General features: G+C 46.6%; 1 protein-coding gene across 3 annotated transcripts in view; it reads right to left on the bottom strand.

The window, feature by feature from the left end:
* BANP (BTG3 associated nuclear protein) overlaps window positions 1-18,014 on the bottom strand; it is a 120,885-nt gene extending 102,871 nt beyond the window's left edge. Inside the window, exons 1-6 of one of the 3 annotated variants that reach the window (XM_077310009.1) lie at window positions 17,821-18,012; window positions 11,358-11,537; window positions 7,121-7,183; window positions 6,398-6,515; window positions 5,713-5,807; window positions 3,208-3,407 (exon numbers count right to left, since the gene is read on the bottom strand). In XM_077310009.1, the coding sequence (XP_077166124.1) occupies window positions 3,208-3,407; window positions 5,713-5,807; window positions 6,398-6,467 (365 nt within the window). In that variant the 5' untranslated portion in view covers window positions 6,468-6,515; window positions 7,121-7,183; window positions 11,358-11,537; window positions 17,821-18,012. Of the gene's footprint in view, window positions 1-3,207; window positions 3,408-5,712; window positions 5,808-6,397; window positions 6,516-7,120; window positions 7,184-11,357; window positions 11,538-17,820 lie in introns of all 3 variants that reach the window. The other 2 variants (XM_077310010.1, XM_077310008.1) reach the window with 2 other exon arrangements.
* Between the last annotated feature and the right edge of the window lie 588 nt (window positions 18,015-18,602).

Raw genomic sequence — 18,602 nt, 5'->3', positions numbered from 1 at the left:
AAAGTAGAAAATATAATTTGATAAGCACCTGAATACAGTTTGTCACTAGAACATATTTTAAGAGGTTTTTTTTTTTAAAAAAACTCCTTTGATTTTGGTTGACAAAACGTGAGAAGATTCATTAGGCAGAAGAGGAGCTGGGCAAATCAATTCAATGACTCCTTCCTTCATTTTTTTTCTTTTTTGGCTTTCAGTTTTCAGGACATAAAGATTCTGTGAGCTGAATCCCAATACAGATGACTTTGGAAGCAATATGTATATTTTTTTTCAACTGAGAAGGGAAAAAAAATATTTTCACAAAGTGTACAGTTGGAAGGAAAGGGGCAAGGAGGGCTCAAGCAGACATTCAGTCACTAAATAGTTTGAGTCCACTGCCACCTTTAAGACCAACAAAGTTGCATGCAAGGTATAAGCTTTCGTGTGCATGTGTACTTCTTCCGATATTACCCGTCCATGCATATAAGTAGAGAATGAGCAATAAATCAGAGGGAACTCAGGAGGCTGTAACTCCATCGAGCCTACCCTTCAATGTTGCCATTTCCACGGGGGAACTGACTTCCATTGCTTGGAGATGTCATTCCAGGAGATTGCCAGACACCACCTGGATGTTGGCAACCTCAACCATCCATATTGCTCATTTTTATTACTACAATTAACAAGATTAATACAGCTGCCCTTAAGGAAGTGCCTCCAAGAAGGGAAAATCCCAAAGCTATTTTGCCTTAAACAATTTAGCACAGCATCAAATCTAATTAAAGTGTTCTAAAAAGAAGGCAAGTGACAACAACGTCCGCCTGCTCTTGTTGCCTACCTACAGCACAGCCTCCGTCTCGGAGAGGGAAAGAGTCCGCTCACTTTCGATTATACAGGATGATATTTACGATGAACCCACAAAACAGCAAGTCTCATTCCGCACACATTTAACAGCATCGGAAAGCAGAGCATAACCATACATCATCTCGCTATAACATATCTCATCTCACAAAACTGAGTTCTATCCACCTGGGGGGAAAACGTTTGCAATGAAATAACTTCCCCAGGTGAAAGATAAATGGCTGGGCTCCCTTAGAAAGTCTTTCAAAGGCCCCCAGTTCTTCAGAGGCAAAACGTAGCCTCAAGACACACACTAAATCCTTCAGAGAAGTATTAGACCCTAATTAGCAAAAACTGGTGAGGGATGACACTCGTTGCAGATACACTGCCGGGTTCCTGGCCTGGTTAGCTGCCTCAAGAAATCTCCTTCAAAGACTCTTTTGAGAAAGAGGCCAACAGAAGGAGAGAAGGTTTAAGAATTTGCATTCCAGAGGGAATGGATGACATTTAAATAACTTCCTTACAGTTCAGGGCTATAATGATGTAACCTAAATTCTACCTGCACATGGCATGTTTAGAATTCACCTGTCCATAGCCACAGAAAGAAGGACTGTTTTCTTTTTATCCTGCTCTTTACTATCCAAAGGAGTCTCAAAGCCTACCCTTCCTTTCCCCACAACAGGCACCCTGTGAGGTAGGTGAGGCTGAGAGAGCCGAGTAAGAACTCTGATTGGCCCAAGGTCACACAGACAGCTCAATATGGAGGACTGGGGAATCAAAACTGGTACTTAACCAGAACACCGAGACTCCATAATTTCTAATTATCAGAGAAGCAAAGTCCCCACTTAATTTTCAGAAAGCTTCAGCTTCAACACTTTCACATATGCAAAAAAAATGGTTTCCCAGAATTGGCCAAAATTCACACGGCTGGGAACAGAGACTTATAATATAAGTGCATGACTTACATTTGTGAAAAACTGTGGGTGCTTCCCACTCAAAAACCTGAACACTTGGATCGAAAGCTCTCCAGAAATGGGGCGCAGGAGCTGGTTTGTTGCTGTGTGACACAGTATGATGGGCCATCGGTCTGACCCAGCAGGTTTCTTCTTGGGTTCTTAAGACTACTGGCATGCTATTTTACATTACGGTATGGGGGGAGGGGATATGTAACTCTGCACTGAGATGGCCTGGACCATGACATCCATTTGCATTTTAATGGGAGCACGCAGCAAGAATGTGAATAGCACTTTCATAAAATTTCCAGACATGCCTGCATGTGAGTGCTACTCTTAGTCAGAAAAGAAATGCTAAAAGATTGGGCATGAGAGAAGCAGGGCTGGGAAGAAAACTGCCCAGCAGAGGATTATAGCTAAATTTGGGTGCCAAATCAGATAGGAATGATTTGTATGCCAACAAAAGACGTTCTGTACCCGTGAGGTAGAAGCCTCACATTATGAAGCAAGAAGCAAACCGATTATTTCTGTATGTATCCAAGGCACCTGCAATACTGAGATCATTTTCTAGCCTCACATACCAGAAAAATATTCAGAAACTTGCAAAGAGTTGTTAGAGATTCTTTACAAACACAGGCTAGGAATACACGAAAGCACAGGAGAGAATGAAGGGCTCAAATGGAAGTCTTCAGGAAAGCATAACCAAGAACAAATTACAAAAAGGTAAATCTAAAGTGATCGTGGTGCATGAAGAAAAAACTCTTGGAGCATCATATTTATTAATTACAAAAAAAAAGCCCCCTTCCCAACCAAAGCCTGAGAACAGGAACTCCATACTTTAACAAATTTATGTATCTCCGGATTCGCCTTGGGAATGAAGAGCCAACGACTTTAGCAAACACACACGGTTCCTTTTAATCCAGATTTTCCCTTTGATTTGTACAAGTAGAACAATCTGGCTCCATGGAACATCTACCACTAATGTGTTACAATGTACATAACTGGAGGCAGGGGATTCAAATGGCAACGAAAAAGGCAGCTGAGAGTTTAATTCAGGAAGCTAAATTCTCCATGCAAAGCGAAATCCTGGTCAGTCTATCTCAGTGGCCCAGAAGCAATCCATTTGCCAGAGGAAAGAGGAAACTAGGACACCCCCTTTGGAAAAAGGGACTCGGACGTTGCTCGGGGAACATACCCATTGCACACTTCAGCCAAGACATTGCGAGGCAACAGTTCCAAGTCATACACAAATCAAGGTGGTATGTTTAGTCTCTGTCTAACCAAAAGCAGCACCACACAGCTGGCAGCACAACTGCCTCTGAGATTAATTCATTCCCCAATCTAGACTGCATACCAAGCCCTTGACAACGACCCAGAGAGCTGCCCAACTGGTCATGCTGTGCACATGGAGTTCATGCTTCTCAGCACATCTGCGCCTTACCATCTCACTTTGTTGCACGTCTGTGTAGCTCCAAGCGGGGATCCTGCCACCATGGGGACTTGGATAGGGCTGTGCTGCTTGTTCATGACAAGGTCTAGTTTCTCTTCCAGGGACTTGCAGGTGGCTTCAAGGGCGAGCAGCTTTGCTTCAATGCTATCCAAGCGCAGGCAGATCGTTTGGTTAATGGAAAACAGGAACGACTGGAGTGGGGGAAGAAGCAGCCAAATAAAGCCACTATTTAAATAAATCCTACAAATGTATCTTCAAACACCACACACATATAGCTGCACACACACATATATGAAAAGTCTAGATAAATGTCATATGACCCCCAAGGGGTGCTATCTGGCTACCCAGTTGCTAAATGCAATCAGTTGCAAAGCTGATAAGAACACCACGGTATTATCAAGGCTTAGCCTAGTAAAGTGAGACCTGTAGGAAAGTAGGTGCTACGTCTAAGCTCTACTTTATTCCACCTAGGCATATCTTTGGTGGGCATTAAGAATGAGACATTTATAAAAATGCGCTACCCATGGTTAGGGCAAAGAAGTTAGATTTTAAAACAGTTATGCACCCTCCCAATAACACCAGCAGCAATAATACATCTGGAATTCCCAAGAACTTGGCTAGAACTCAAATTGCAGGATACCATCTACCAATCTGACTGTGACAATTCTTTGTTATCATCACCGTCACAATTATGGGCACCATTGGGGTGACATATGAGAAAGGACTAACCCCCCAGGGACTATTTGAAATTAAAAGACTTTGCCCTTATTCAAAATGATGACAAGCTCCCATAGCAAATCTGAGATTCCAGAAGGCCTAATATCCTTCTTTTCGGAAAATGGGCACAATTCCTAATTCCACCAAATAAATGTCCCTGCGAACAAGGGAAGGTTCTGAAGAGCAAGTCTTTTAACACGAAAACTCCTAACGGATCACATTCTGAATCTGCATGCATTCCCCATTTACAGCAAGCCTACAATCCACATTGACTTAACTAAGCTTTAAGAAAATTCTAGTGTGCCCTCTGGTGGATTTCATTTAAAGATTACACAAAAATTACTCAGAGAAATTAACAGTGCAACAGCCCTAAGCAGGTCTTCTCCGAATCCTACTGAGGTCTTTTCAGTGAGGCTTACTCCCAGGGAAGTGTGCTTTTAGGATTGCCCTGAAAGCCGTTCATGTTAAGGAAGGTAGAAAACCTATACAAGGCCTAAATTAGCTACCCTGCAGGACTCACAGCCACCTTTAGGGATTGCATGGGAGGGGGGGGAGATGACATCAGGTGAAAAGTGGCCTGCACAATGACAGCATATTTAAGTCTCCTCTCGAGCCCTTCCACAAATCCCCATGGACAGGGCAAACTATAAACTGAAATCAATAAAATGCGTTCCCCCTTTATGTAGCAACTGTGACATGTCTAGCATGGCAGATGTCAATGGGCTTGAACAACCTACATCACTGAAGGGGCGTAGAGCTAGACTGACATGGATATTTGAGCTGAACACGGTTAATTCCAGCCTGACCTGGAGAAAGACGTTTCCAGTCTTACTTGCAGAAAGGCTGGCAGGATGCTAGAAATTTCTGTTAATCACACAAGGCTATAATTAAAGTTTGTTTCAGATTGGAGGCTGTGTCAAGCAGAGAACATCTGAAGAGAAATTCTCCAAAAAGTTCTATCCTATTCGCAGGCGGTGAACCCAGCAGCTGAAAAACCATTTTCTGTCAAGCCACAGGGCTGAGAAGCTGATCCGGGTAGGATTAGTTAGGCTCCTTAGGAAAGAGGCTTCTCTCAACATTGGGGCTGGAGCTTAATTTAAAGGTGGTTCAGTCCATAGAGGAGGTGCATGTTTCTTACTGAAGGCTACGGAATAGGAGCTTCTGCTAATCAGATGGTTACTTGTAATCTCAAAGGTGTCATTCCAAGCACTGCAAACCCAGATTCAAACTGGTGCCACGACCACAGGAAAGCACGCAAGGCCTTCCCCTGCAGTATAACCCTCAGAATAAAGATGGCAGTTTTCACCAAGGCATCTGAGCTCTCTTGCATTAGAAATCAGAGTGTCTTAGGGCTGCATTGGGTAGTCCAGACTTTCTTCACCAGGGCTTCATGAAACCCTGGGGCTTCTTGAAGGGTTTCCTGAATGAGTGGGACTTAATTTTTTTATATTTTTAAAACCTTATGAGGTGATATGACAAAATATGGTCACGTCGACTCACCCATTCCCCCTCTCCAAATAGCCAATGATGGGCCTGGGGGGGTGGAAAGGGGAGGGGCCCCGGGCAGGCATGGACACAGCTCTGCTTCCCAACCGTATTCTGCACAATCGTGCCACTTCTGGGGCTTCTGAAGAATGTTTCAGGGGTTTCTCAATGGTAAACAAGTTGAGAAAAACTGGGGTATCTGAAGGCCCTAAGACCATAAGAGCAAACACTCCTTTCCCTCCAACTGCACATCACCAATCAGGAAGGTGGGGGGGGGGAGTTCATCAACACAACCTTAATTGAGGGATCCTGGCAATTAATCTCTATCCGGGGGCGCTTTAAGGGTGGATCTACATCTTCATCTGTCACTTCATGATTTTCCAATACAGCTGCAAAAAGGAGAAATAAAGCAAAATAATTCTCAATACTTCAATAAATGTCATCAAATGAGGAAGGCTGATATAGAAGCAGCAAAGTAAACTGAGCCTGAACCACTTCCCAGGGAGAGACTGAGCTGGAGCACATGCTCACACAAACAGCCCCCTCCCACATGAAGCTGGAAAAGGTACACTGACCCTTGTCCCCCTGCATTGGGACAACCAACTCTCTTTGACTGGCCCACCAGCCCCCCCCCCACCTCCCACACTGAAGAAGTGGAGACAGGGAGGAAAAGGTGGCAGGACATGATGTGAGTTATCTTGCCCACAAACAAAAAAGATTACAGCAAAAAAACGGTTTGGTTGTATATATCCACTAATTCAGTAGGTTGTCCTTCTGTCCTGATCCCCTACAACAGGGGTAGTCAAGCTGCGGCCCTTCAGATCTCCATGGACTACAATTCCCATGAGCCCCTGCCATGGGCTCTGACATCTGGAGGGCCGCAGTTTGACTACCCCTGCCCTACAGAAACACAGAGCTGGCAGCAGCCGTTAGAATGCTACTGTGCATATTCCTCTTGGGATCACCTCCCATGTCATACCTGGGTGGTCTGGGTTCAGGTCCTCCACAGCAATCTGAACCACATCAGATAAGTCCTGTTCTGTCATCATGCAGAATCAGGCAGGAGCAATGAGCTGTCAATACATGCAGATCTATATCTGGAAAAGATCATAAGATAAAACCGTTGTTAAAATTACACTCTGGATATAACACGGCATTCATCGTGAGCCATGCTGCAGACCAGGGGTAATCAAACTGCAGCCCTCCAGATGTCAGAGCCCATGGCAGGTTGATTTTTAGCTGAGTATCATTTTCTTTTGCTTTTTTTTTTTTTTTGGCGCGGGGGGGGGGGGGGGGCAGGTTACTGTAACCCACCTTGGGAATCTACAAAGGCCAGAAACCAGGGAATGGGATATGTCCCTTTCCCTCATAAGTCTGCATTGAAGGAGAGTGGACGTATCTTTTCATTCCTCTTCAGCCCCTCACACTGTGCAACCCTAAGGGCAATTACAGCCTACCAGGTCTGTTGAAATGAGTGTGCCTTGTATTTATAAGTATTCAGGACTGAACTGCCAAGAACCTGGAAATAACGACTGCTTTACAGAAAATATTGTAGAAGGTGCACAAGCAGCTGTACAGCGATGGGTTCTTGCCACCAATGACATTTCTGGCCAGTTTTAAGCACTTTCTAACCTCCACTGATTCTGATGGGAGAGACAGAGTTAAGCACACGGAAATCAACGGGACTTAAAGTGCTCCTTACGTTCGGCAGGCTTGTGCCCTCAGTTCCCGGCAGTTCCTCTTTGTACTGTAGGCCGTACGGAGCCTGCGTGACAAGAAAAAAACATTAAATGACCCCATATAAGAAACGACAGATCGTTACGGGTTCTCTTTGTCAGCACAAAATGAGATTTGGAAACGTCTTGGGCTTGAACTAAATCAGGTTTCTGTCTTTGGTCCCCAGAGTTTTCCACAATTCGGCTCCTGCAAGATTCAGTTCCAGTCCCAGCTCTCCGCTCCGGTTCTAGAGCCAAACATTTTTCAGCATTGTCCCTTTGGAGTTCCTGGACAGGGTCAGGGATTGTTAGAGATCTTATTAAAGGAAATCTCTCAACGCCAACAGCTGGATCAAAATCAGTGGAGCAATCCACATCTGTATTTCCCACAGTTAGGGGAAGGGGGGAGAGAGAGAGAGAGAGAGAGAGAGAGAGAGAGAGAAGGGCAGGCAGCCTGGTCCTTTAAAAAAATACCTGGAGAAAAGGATACTGGCAAGATGAATCCAAAGGCTGCCAGGGGAAATGGCCATTTATCATTAGGCCTTGGCGCTGGATGAAAACCAACTAGGCAGGCCCGTTTCCCCTTTTCCCTGCCTCCCACTTGAGTACAGGAATGCAATTAAAAGAGGCAGGTGGAGCGCCACTGGAAGGCCCTCGCCCCAGCATCCGTGGGGCTCCCGGACAGCCAAGGCAGCAGCTGCTCATTGCAAAAAGTATGCATTCTAAATTCTTCCAAATGAGGACGCCACACGGTATCAGAGCTGTTTACTCAAAACACTTCTGCTGCCAAGAGAGATTCATTTGAAATTCGGATCACCATGAAAACTTACAATGATTGCATTCGCTGTGGCGAGGTGCCCAAGGAATCTGGCAAGAGACTTGGGGCATGTGGTTGCCATTTCTATCATTCTGGCAAATTAAGTTTGCCATTTCTCAGAAGTCCTGGGAACTGGCCAGTCTTAACATAATAAAACAGCTGTGCTAGGATTACTGTTTCATAATGTCACTGACTGCAAACAATATTGAAAGCCCGGCCCTTTGCTCGGAGAAATGAATCTTTCAACCCATGCGTGGCAGTGAAAACAGGGATAAACGCGGTCAAAAATAATTTTTTATTTATTTTTAATCTGATTCTATTCAGAAAATAAATCAAATTCATATCTAGATTTCATGTAAATTAATCTAGTGCTCCCAATCTGGTGTCCGTGGAGATTGCCACTGTGTTTCCTGTCACTAACTCACTTCTTCCCTAAACGGCTCTTCTCCAAAGCCAACAGACAGCCCGTTCCGACTGGTCTTCCGGTTCCACTCCAGAACCTGTGGGTGTTATATCATCTAGTTTGGCCCCAAGTGTTTGATTGTGGCACGGAGAGATCTGAAATATTGCCCAAACATAAGGAGGGCTAGCTTTGTCTCAAAAGCTCTCTCACTTTATAAACTGAACTGTAGAAATATTGCATTTAGCTGGAATAAACCAAAATAACCCAAGCATTTCAACATCTTCATCCAAAGAATCTGTACTCAAAATCCCGTCACTCATTCTAAATGGAGACACTCGTAAAGACACAAGGAAACCCTCCTCCCCCACCCAACCCATATCTGGAGTGCAATATTTGGCTGTCCTGATCGCCCAACGTGCCTTCCGAATCATTTTTCCTCTATCACGCATGTCTTTGGTACTGTAGTAATTCCTTTCCAAAATACACATCCCTTGCCAGTACATTAAAACCTCTGGACGAATTCAGGCTCATAAATCCAGTGGGAGCTTATGAACATGCTAACACAGAGTTGCCCCAGCAACCAGTTTTCCTTCCTTGGACACTTCCATGCTTTGGTAGCCCACTGGCCCCGCATCCAACTCTGATGCAAGCTGCTAACAACGCTCTTTCACAAACCTTCACCTCTGCGATTCGTTTCAACTTTATAAACCCCGAACTTGGCTCTCACCTCTGGCCCCGTTGGCAGCGACATCTGAGTCATCTCAGGCTAGCCCAACGCTCCCTAACCAATTACATCATATGTCAACATACTGTAACATTGATTAAGAAGAATAACATAATAAGAAGCAGTCCATGAGTAAGAGGAGGTCAGTCGCATTGGAAGCCAATCCCCCCGAGGGGCCTGGGGCGCCAGCTTTAAAGCCAGAGTGAGCCAGGACGCGAAGCCTCAGAAGGACTCCAGTTGGAACAAGAAGCGCCATGCTGCGCCAGCCAACCCCAAAAAGCACAACGAGAACCTCAGCGTGTGGAAGTCTAACGTTATCGGACTGATGGGTGAGGGGAGTAGGAGACAGACTTTTCACTTTTCTTCCCTCTCCATCAATATCGCTAAAGGGAGTCCGAGGTCATTCTGCAGAGGTAAAGGTAAAGGTAAAGGTAAAGGTATCCCCTGTGCAAGCACTGGGTCATGTCTGACCCTTGGGGTGACGCCCTCTAGCGTTTTCATGGCAGACTCAATACAGGGTGGTTTGCCAGTGCCTTCCCCAGTCATTACCGTTTACCCCCCAGCAAGCTGGGTACTCATTTTACCGACCTCGGAAGGATGGAAGGCTGAGTCAACCTTGAGCCGGCTGCAGGGATTGAACTCCCAGCCTCATGGGCAAAGCTTTCAGGCGGCTGCCTTACCACTCTGCGCCACAAGAGGCTCTCTGCAGAGGTAGGCAAGGGCAAATCACCTCTTAATCTTCCTTGTGCTGCAAACCCTACACGTTTGCATCAAAGCTCAATGCTGTACTTCTTTTGACCTGACTCTACAGTATCAACAGATCTTGATCTTTTCTGCCTTTTCTGCCCTCCTCCCTTCAGGGAACGCACGGTGGCCTTCAGGGTTCTTCCTTCCCTATTTTATCTTCACCACAACCTTGGGAGGCAGGTTAGGTTGGGAGTGAAGGACCCAAGATCATCCATCAAGTTTCACAGCAGGGGGGAGAAACGAACTCTGAACTCCCACCTCCGAACCCAACACTCCCCACTACCCCACCCTATCTATTGTCCGTGTCTGTGATGCCTCTCCTGAAGTCAGGCCGATTTTCTATTCAGGTTCTGACATATGATTCTTCCTCTGCAGCCTGAAGCAGCACAGTCTGTTCTACCACCTCAGATCTCTGTTAGCTCAGCCTCCCCTCTTCTTTGTGGAAATTAGGCCAACTTCCTCTGAAAGTCCAGGGAGGGAAGAACGCAGGAATGCAAATGAAGCTGCCTTCTAGTGACTCTTACCCCCGGCCTCTCAGGGTCAGCACTGTCTACTCAGACACGGAGCAGCTCTTCAGGGCCCGAGGCAGAGAGAGGCCTTTCACATCAACTGGCCTTTTCAATTTGAGATGTGAGGGACTGAACCTAGGACCTTCTGCCACCGAGGCACAGCTTCTCCCCAGAGAGAGGGGCTGGTTGCAGCGGGTTCACGTATCACGCTTACCAGCCCACTCACCCACAGAGATGACTGGGGAACCCAGATTCAAGTGGGCAGCCGTGTTGCTCTGAAGCAGCACAATCAAATTTGAGCTATTGGACTCAAATGTCGGTGGACTTAGTAATCAGGATCCTTCTGTCTATTTCACAGTGTTGATTAACATACTTTTTGAAAGGACCTGTGATGCGATGGTGGCTCTTTGGCCTTTCAGGCAGGAATACGTGTGCCCTGTTTCTGCAAAAGAGCAAGAAACCACAGCCCAGGCCTCCTAAAACACGTATTGGTGGCCAAAGAAAAGGTGCCAGAAACTAGGCTCAGAAACAAAGGCAAGGAGAGTCAGCAGTCAGATGCTTGGCTTGAAAGCCTTCCATACAAATCCCTGACTAGTGAAGACGGAGATGTTTTCCACACATGCAACCCATCAAGCGCACTGTGCAACTGTGTTTAAAACCTAACCACAAAATGACTTTTCCCCCCCTAGGACTATTCAGCAGGCTAGCCAAAAGGGGCCTGGGGAAAGCACAGGCCCTTCCCAAGTCTGTAGCCTGCAAACACCCTGGGCAAGAGCTGCAACTTTTCTGTATTACATATGGTGCCCAACACAGTGCTGGCACCAAATAAACATTGGAGAGGACAGAGACAGTAGTAGCTTGTTGAATTTTTTACATGTTCAGGGCATGAATCAAAAGCTACACTGTCTGAAAGAGCCTCAACAACCCCTGGTATGATTAGAAAGGGGACTGCAGATTCATAATTGCCATCCACGGTGAGGGAACGTATAATTTCCTTGGTTTGTTATACCTAGTGCACACTCACCTGGACAATCTAGGAAGACCACCAAAGGAGTCCGGGGTTGATATGCAGAAGCAGGCAATGGCCAAACCATCTCTGAAGGTTGCTTGCCTTGGAAGCCCTATGCCAGAAGTGAGCTTCAAATTGACAATTAAAAAGAAAATGCTCTACGGAGTGCCCAGCTACTCAGCTACGTACGGTGACCTAGCATTGGGGTGAGACAATGAAAAAGGGGCATAGCTCAACCAACCAGGTCTCCTTTATTCATGCAGCGGTCACTGATGTTTCAGCATAACAGCCGCCTCCAAATCATCAAGTGAATAATGACAACTTACCATGGAGGGGTTGCAAGCAAATACGGGGGAAGTCTGTGGCCCCTGCCCTCGCAGGCAGCCTTTTACCACTTCCCAGCTTCCTGGCCAGATTGCAGACGAGCACTAAGTTTCTCCTCGCTGCACCGCCAGATGCTACAGCTACCTGGTGTCCCGTGGTTTCCAGTTTCTATTTGACAACTGGTTGCTTCTGCTTGCCCTCTGTAAGCGCTTCCTGTGACTGCTTCCCCCCCAGCCACGGCCTACTTTCACAGGCAAGGCGAGATTCAATCAGGGTTTCGCAGGACTTTAAAAACTTCCAACAAGGTTGCTAATTTCAGCTGTTTAAATATACAACTTCAGAACCGTCTGCACATGACATTGGCAACCCAGATCTAGGGTAAACAGCACGCAGCGTCATCAGAATGATGGGGAGAAGCATGATAAAGCACACCCACACACCCTCTCCATAATCCCTGGTGCAGGCGGCAGCTTTTCGTCTCCAGGCTAACGGTTTCCAGACAAACGTGTCTGTAGAAGCCGAGGAGCAAACAAGGTGCTTATTTCATGATACCGAGCAGCACAGAACTGTGTGGTGGAACAAATGTTCATCTTTGCCCACAGTTTCGACCAGATGTTTAGATATTCGCACAGCAAAGTGGAAAGAAATATTTTTTTGGCAGACAGCATTTCCACAACTCAAAAAAAATCTGTTTGTGCCTCCTGATCCAAGTATAACCTGAGCAGATCTTACTTCATATTACTTGTAATATTTGGAATCAGTATTTAAATATGAAGGTATTTTTAGACTAGCACAGAAAACAACCCCTCCCATGAAGGATAATGGAGTAAATATGCCTGGAGCTGGGGAGAGCTGTCTCGCTTTCAAACAAAGACAGACAGTTGCCAATTCACAGTGTGAAGCTGCTTTAAAAAACAAAAAAATATGTTAAAACTTCTTCTTTTTTTGGCTATTTAATTTTGCAAGACTCAACTACAATTACTACATTAGAAAAGCATCATGGACATGTTTTACCAGGCAGAATGAGCAAGAATAACAGAAGATGTTCTCAGGTACAAAAATAACTTTTATTAGATGAAGATCAAGCCAATGAATCGGGGACAGGATGACACAAGGCCAGGGCTGGTAGTTCACTATAGCCAAGCAGAGGGAGACCCCAACCCAGATGGAGTTTCTCCTTCCCGTTCTCCTCTGGCGGCACAAAGGGCGGGGGGCCAGGGCAAAGAGGTTGAGCACCTATCTTGTGGATTGCAACTCAGCCCCACAGGAGGACAAAGGATGCTGAGCTCCAAAACAGTCCAGACCTGCTTTACAGCCTTCTGCCATCGGAAATAAATCCAAATGCTAGATGAAGTTACCAGTTTCATGCTGCCAAGGGCGTATTCTCGCACATTCCCAATACACTGTTTCAACACTTTAAGCCATATGCCTAAACGTTTTTTTTTTAACCCCAAGCAAAAAAGTACGAGAAAACTAAAGCAACAATTCTCCACACATCTACTGAGAATTAAACATTGCCTTCAAGTAGGAGAATGCAGGATAGTGCCTAGACTTGGCTTGATTGTTCTGAAAAACGTAAGTGGTGTCCTGCTGAATCAAGCCAGTGATCCATCTTGTCCTGCACCCTGCTGCTCTTAGGGGCCAACCGGCTGCCATTTCAGTTCAAGCATTATAATAATGATGATTTTAATTTTATATATAGATCCCACCCCTTCCCTGGTCGGCTCAGGGTGCGTAACATCAGGGCTGAAACAACACGTACAAAAATAAATTACATCTATAGGTGATTAATACATTTACGTTTTTAAATTTATTTAAAAGCCACCACTTCTTCCAGGATAAGATCTCACGGAGGGGGCTAGTCAATTCTGGATGGGTCCCGTTGGTTGGATGGGTCCTCAAGCGGGGGGGCAGCATCTGTTTTGTATCGTTTCCTGGCCTCAGCCATAGGCCTGGCAGATCAGCGCTGTCTTTCCAGGCCCTCCAGGGCCCTGATCTTCTCACTAGGGCAGGGTTGGGGCTGAAAAGGCCCTAGCCCTGGTCGAGCCCCTTTTGTCTCTTTATAGCCAGGGACCCAGAGCAGATTTTGATTACATTCGCTGGCAGGGGGCTCCTGGGAATTGTAGTCCATGGACATCTGGAGGGCCGCAGTTTGACTATCCCTGATCTATGCTGTCCAGTGTGATCTAGTGAATTCTACAATGGAATTGCTCATTGAGAGAAGTACTTGCTTGAGTGCCCTCATGTTATAGCAGCATGGGAGAGGGAGAAAGTTTTCCCTATCTGTTGTCTGCATCAGGCAGTAGCTTTCTAACCAAAAGGCTCTAATCTAAGCTATTTAGCTGTCCTCACAGGAAAGGTGTTCCAATCCTTTAACAAATTTGGCTGCCATCCTCTGAACGTTCTCCAGGAATGGTTTTGGGAGTGATCTACACTGTGAGCAATATTCCAAGTGAGGCTGCACCATAAATTATACAAGAGGTTTACAATATGGGGAATTTTACCAGATCAAACGGTAAAGGAGATCTAAACGGTTTGCAAGTGTTGACGTGGACTTCTTATAATCCACGTTAGGTAAATCAGAACACAGCCAATAAGCATGCAACTCTGCCAAGCCAATGTGACTGAAATCACAGCAAAACAGTTCTGAGTTTAAATATTTATTTTAAAGGAGGAGATACTCCAAGTATCTTTCACATCACTTCCAACAACTGTACAAAGTACCAATTCCTGCATGCGGCAGTTATGGGGCTGCACATGATGGAAGGGGAAAAAATTGCTCCAGCCAGATTAGTTGGGAGGGATCACAAATTTTGTGTTGCATTATAGGCAGGATGGCAAAACATCTGAGGGAAGTGCGCCACCTGGTGAAATTCCACCTTCTCATAAGACTCTGGATCCTTAGCACTTAGAGCCACTAAAACAAGAAACCAGGTGAGCTGGGGTGCTGGTTTTTGAAACACCAAGTGCCTGCCTTACTTTTCCTCCTCAGGATGGTAAAGATGAAAGGAAGCTGGTCATAACAAAGAAATGCAGCAACAACAGCATCAGCATAAAGGAGATTTCTTGATGCACATGAAAAAAGGGGAAATTGGCCAAAGAGGAAGAAAGGATGGGTTTGTAAGGGGGGGATATGTCTACCACAAGTTCTCCGTTCTAAAACAACTGAGTTTTCCTTGCTTGCTGGGGGCTTCAGTTGGCTTTTGTTCCATGTGTGTTCAGTACCACAAGTGAAGCTTGGTTTATAATTTACTCCTTTGGTTTATAATTTGGTTTATAATTTACTCCTTTTGCTTCTTCCCGTTTCTTCCCCTGCCTTATTAGTTTGTATACATACATATGTCCCGACCTGGATTGCCAAATCTGGTCAGATCTCTCTCAGAAGCCAAGCAGAGTCAATCCTGGCTAATATTTGTATGGGAGACTTACACATAAGCCAGGCAATGGCAAATCACCTCTAGAGGAACCTCTCTTGCCCTGAAAACCCCATGAGGGGTCACCACCAGTCAGCTGTCATTTGGCAGTACTTTCCACCACCCCATACTCATAATTTAAAGGACTAGAATGCCTTCCCCTTTCTTCCTGCCCCAGTGTCTATGTTGTAAGCTAGGTAAGGACCTGGCTTTTTGCTGTTACAATATAAAGCACAACATACAGACGCAAACACACAAAAAGGGTTCTTTCCATGCAAAATGGCCTATTATAAAGGAAGAACTGATGTTGCATGCAGTATGCTCAAGATGTGTCAACCAAGCTACCCATTCTGGCGGCCTTTACTGCATCTTGCAATCAGCAAAGAGGAAGGGGGTGTGTGGCTAAGTGGGTAACTTTATAAATTTCACAGAAGTCTAATGCAGTCCACATGCAGTCACTCTTTCTATGTTCAACCTGACCTTGAGGTGAAGAGAAAATGGGGGAGGACAAGATTCAGGTAGGCAGCTATGTTGGTCCGAAGCAGCAGAACAAAGTTTGCAATGGCATCGGCCAACAAAGCTTTATTCATTGTATAAACTTTTTGGTGCATGTACACTAGTTGGAAAGGAACTCCAGGGTCATCTAGTCCAATCCCCTAGAGAATGCAGGAAATTCACAACTAACTGCCCACCCACAGTAACCCAATTCCATGCCCATATGATGCCCCCCCCCACAAAAAAAACAAGAATCTCCGGCCGGTCCAGCCTGAAGGAAATTCACCTCCCAACCCCAAAGTGGCAATCAGCATTTCCCTGGGTATGCAAGGGCCACAAGAGCCAAGCTCAGACACAATCCCTTCTGCTCACCCACTCACAATCTGCCTAAGTTAATCAGCATTTCTGTCAGATGGCTATCTAGCCTCTGCTTAAAAACTTTCAAGCTAGAACCCACCACCTCCTGAGGAAGCCTGTTCCGCAGAGGAACTGCTGTCAAGAACTTCCAGATGTTTAGCCGAAAATTCTTTTGAAGTATAGGAAGAAGTATGCATGCATATGAAAAATTATACCTTGAATAAAACTTTGTTAGTCTTAAAGTTGCCCCTGCTTTTCTGGAGGGGGAAAGAGCTACTTTTGCTCCCCCAGGCTCCCTGGAGGAATGGTATGATCACAATGTGGGTGGCAGTATAAGAAAGAAGGCCACGAATTCTGGGGGGTTTGACCTCTTGGCAGGAATTGCTTCCCACATCTCCTCCTTCAAATTGTTCCGATGAGTTCATGTTTGTTTACAGCATTTCTGCCCATTGAGAGTAACACTTCACGTCTTTGTAAAGTTGGCTCTGACTCAGGAAGGGCCACACCACAAGATCCCTCTAGACACACAGCCTCCTGGATCCTCTACTGACTGGGGAGGCCAAGCATCCAAATCGAGAGATATTTTAATATACAAAATGTGTCTAATTATACAAACACCTCCTAATCAACTTCTCTGATATAATATCAGTGTCTTACTGAAATGCCTCTCTGTTCTTCTGATATATGGCACTGTAATTGTTTTCTGCATTAAGGATCTGTAAAATTTTAAAGGTAGGCACACTTTAAATTTAACAGGTATTAGCCAAGGCTTATAAGAACATTTTGGACATCCATCACAGTATCAGCAATCTCTTTAAATTTCCAGTAACACCTAGAAAAGGGGATTTTATCCAGGAGAAGGGATAGTACAAGATCCTCCTTCAACACCTTAGGTCCAATTCACTTCCCCCCTCCTAATGTTACTGATCATCCAGTCACGGAATCTTTGGTTCAAATCTCTCCTCCTTTTGACCATCTTAAGGATAATAATTTATTTCATGTTGTTCTCCTTACTAGTTTTAAGTCTGGATACCTTATCAGCTGTTCTTGCAGTCTGTTAGTCTACTTGTTTGTAAGTAACTTGTTTTAATCTTAACTGTTTTTCTCTGCCCTGCTGCATTTTTGATGCCTGAGAGATGGGGAGGAGGAAAGGGTCCTTGAATTCTCTTTAGAATAAGAAGAGAGGTTTATTTTAAGTATATGCTTATGAATAATACTTAACATGAATATCTTAAGTTTTCTGAATAGGTAACATGATCTCCCCTATTTTTGCTCCTTACCCCAATTTCTCTTTTAAAAATCATCAGCAGTCTTTCCAAACTAACATGACCAAAGGAAAGGAAACGAGACCCAAAGAATTGGGGGGGGGGGGGGTGGCTAGTAAGAGTGAAAAAAAAGAACTCGTCCCCGTATTAGAAATAATTATTAGCAGGTGCTAAAAATAAAATAGACCACTGAGGGTTTGGGTTTTAAACAACGTTTAATCATCCTTTCCCCCTGCCTTGCGCCATTTATTATTGCAACCCACCTGAGACATTAAAACCCACCTGCAGGAATTCCAGCCTAATGAGTGGCTGCTTATTAACAGGTCATCAATCAGTAGGAAGCCCCCCCCACCCCACCCCCGGTGCCAAGACACGTCAAGGCGGAGGCCGCGCCTGCGCGCCACGGCCCCCGGGAGCACCCTGCCCCCTCCCCCCAGGCCGAGCAGGGGCGGGGCCAGAGCCCGCAGCCCCGCCCCTCCCTCCCCCCCCCCGCCCGGCGGCCCAGCGGCGCTGAGGGAAGCCGAGCGGGGCTCCGTCGTGGTGCGGGAGCGGCGCCTTGGCCCTCCCGGAGCCCAGCCGAGGAGCTCGACCCGCGCCGGCCATCCGCGGGGGAAGCGAGGTTACCGTTTGCCTTGCCGAATTCTCGTGGTGTTTGGTCGGGCGGCTGCGATAATGGCGTCCTTCCTCGCGAGAGATCCTCCGGATTCGCTGCTGCGCAGGCGCGGCGCTCCCCCCGCCCTCGCGACGCGCCGCCGTCCGCCGTCTCGAGAGGCTGCGCAGGCGCAGAGAGGAGCGCCCGCCGGCCCGCCGGCCGCTTCCCTCGCGTCCCTTCGCCGCGACACTACGAATCCCAGGGGGCCTTGCGCGCGCCGGCCGCCTTCGGGTTCGGTCCCTTTCCTGAGCATGCTGGGAAGTGTAGTGCGGAACAAGGGGAAGTGGAGGCGGCGAGGCACGCTGGGAAGTGTAGTGCTGAAGGTTCGCCCGCGTACCGCACGAGGCTGGCCGGCAGGGGGCAGCAAAGAGGCGCCGTCGTTCCCCCAGCGAGATTCTGCAATTAAGGCCCCGGACACCTTCCGCCCCGGAGGCACGTGACTGCTGGGGCGCGGCCGAGCCAAATAAGCCAGCGCAGCCACGTGATCCGCGAAAGAGCGCCCCGCAGGCGGAAGCACAGTGGTTGCCACCCTCCAGGCACGGACGGGAGTTCTCCCGGAATTGCAACTGATCCGCAGCCTGCAAGGAGGGACATTGGCTGCTTCAGAAGAGGGACTCGGTGACCTGGCAGCCTGCTGAGCTCCCCCCCCCACACACACACACACACACAAGTCCTGCCCACTCAAGCGCCTCCCTCCAAATCCCCAGGAATCTTCCAGCCGGGAGTTGGCACAGCAGAGTCATCCTCTGACCAA

Source organism: Paroedura picta, chromosome 14 (genome assembly GCF_049243985.1).
Source record: "Paroedura picta isolate Pp20150507F chromosome 14, Ppicta_v3.0, whole genome shotgun sequence".
NCBI classification, from domain to species: Eukaryota; Metazoa; Chordata; class Lepidosauria; order Squamata; family Gekkonidae; genus Paroedura; species Paroedura picta.
Note: the sequence above shows the minus strand (reverse complement) of the source record. Positions and strands in the feature narration are given on the sequence as shown.